The sequence below is a fragment of the Charadrius vociferus genome, unplaced genomic scaffold (genome assembly GCF_000708025.1).
Source record: "Charadrius vociferus isolate BGI_N301 unplaced genomic scaffold, ASM70802v2 scaffold323, whole genome shotgun sequence".
Lineage (NCBI taxonomy): Eukaryota > Metazoa > Chordata > Aves > Charadriiformes > Charadriidae > Charadrius > Charadrius vociferus.
In genome coordinates this window covers 1,352,488-1,354,040 of record NW_009647692.1, presented here as the reverse complement: position 1 = coordinate 1,354,040, position 1,553 = coordinate 1,352,488, and the positions used below count along the sequence as shown (strand labels likewise).

General features: G+C 54.0%; 1 protein-coding gene across 1 annotated transcript in view; it reads left to right on the top strand.

The window, feature by feature from the left end:
* The first annotated feature begins 1,026 nt into the window (after window positions 1-1,026).
* WSB1 (WD repeat and SOCS box containing 1) overlaps window positions 1,027-1,553 on the top strand; it is a 9,719-nt gene continuing 9,192 nt past the window's right edge. Inside the window, exon 1 of the mRNA XM_009881480.1 lies at window positions 1,027-1,060. Within this exon, the coding sequence (XP_009879782.1) occupies window positions 1,027-1,060 (34 nt within the window). The remainder of the gene's footprint in view (window positions 1,061-1,553) is intronic.

Here is a 1,553-nt window from a genome sequence, read left to right as displayed (position 1 = left end):
TGCTGAAGTCCAAAGAAACAGCAAGGAAGTCTAGAAGAGCAGCAGAACTTAGATAATGCAAAAGGAGAAAGAAAGAGGAAAAGGAAGAGATGGTTATAGGGAAATACACAGACGTGAATGCAAAATCACCCAGGGATTGAGGTGGCCTCAGGGTCTCTCTCTTCAAGTTGTTTATGGACAACTCCATTAATTTTAACTGTAAATTCAAAATTTTATCATAAACCAGATCTTGCTGGGTTTAGATGTGAAACTGTACACATTCAGACAGAAACATCAAAGAGTAGGAAACTCCCAAGGGTTTTCCAGCCCCCAGTTAGGGAAGATGAAATCAAGTGCACGCATCACTGTCTTACACACATTCTGCAATGCAGTCACATCGGCTTTTGCATATTTTTTGGTTTACGTGTTGCCTCGTAGTTCCACGGTCAAACAGACATCAAGGATGTCACAACCTGTCTTAAAAGATACTGGAGACAACTTCTATCTACCTCAATGGGGCAGGAACATTAACTGCGGCTGGGTGAGCGTTTAAGCAACATAAGAACATTTCTTATCCCATTTGAGGACGCGGCAGTTTATCAACACCTCAGCAGCACATCCTCACAACAGCAGCTATAAAAAGTCTTTTAATTGCAATATTAAGGGGGTCTCTGCAGTTCTTCTCCGTACTGTGAACCCCCGTGTTTTGAGGGAGCCAGGTTACTACAGATTTAGTCCCTTAGTATAGTTAGAACACAACTCATCTTTTGGCATAGCTGGGATTAGAAGATGTCGCTGAAACAGGCTGTAGCCACAGACCCCACCAGGACAGCACCACAGCCCAAGTCTTGCTACCACATTGCCGTGAACTGTTTTTCCCCCAGATGCAAAAGGAACAGAGTGTATTTTAACACGTGTTGGAGGCTGTTTTACAGCAAAGGCTGTGTTCCTCTCAGACTCTGTGCTTTGACCATCTCCAGGGAACACAACGCTGTGTTCTGCGGGGGGCATGGGGCCAAGCTCCACAGGGCCAGGAGAGCCGCAGCGATGAGGGAAGCCAGGAGACGCCCGGGCAGCACGGGTGGGAAGGATGAGGCACGGGAGGCACCGAGGCACTGAGGGTCCTGAGGCCCCAGGGACACCAAGGGCCGGGGGGCACTGAGGGTCCTGAGACCCTGGGGACGCTGATGTCCCAGGGACACTGAGGCCCGGGGGACACCGGGGCACCGAGCATCCTGAGGCCCTGGGGGCACTGAGGCCCGGGGGACATTGAGGGTCCTGAGGCCCTGGGGACACCGAGGCCCAGGGGGCACTGAGGCACTGAGCGTCCTGAGGCCCCGTGGACACCGAGGCACGGAGGGTCCTGAGGCCCTGAGGCCACCGAGACCCGGGGGGCACCGAGAAAGCGCTCTGCAGTGCAGTGAAGGGGCAACACCGAGACCACCGGCCCGGCCAAGGAGCAGAAATGGAATTAAGGGTGACGACGCGGCAAGGCAGGCTGGAAGAAGGGCAGGGTGCGAAGAGGGGCTCTCCGGGCAGGCGCGGCTCCCCCCAGGCCCGAGGCCCCGCCAGCC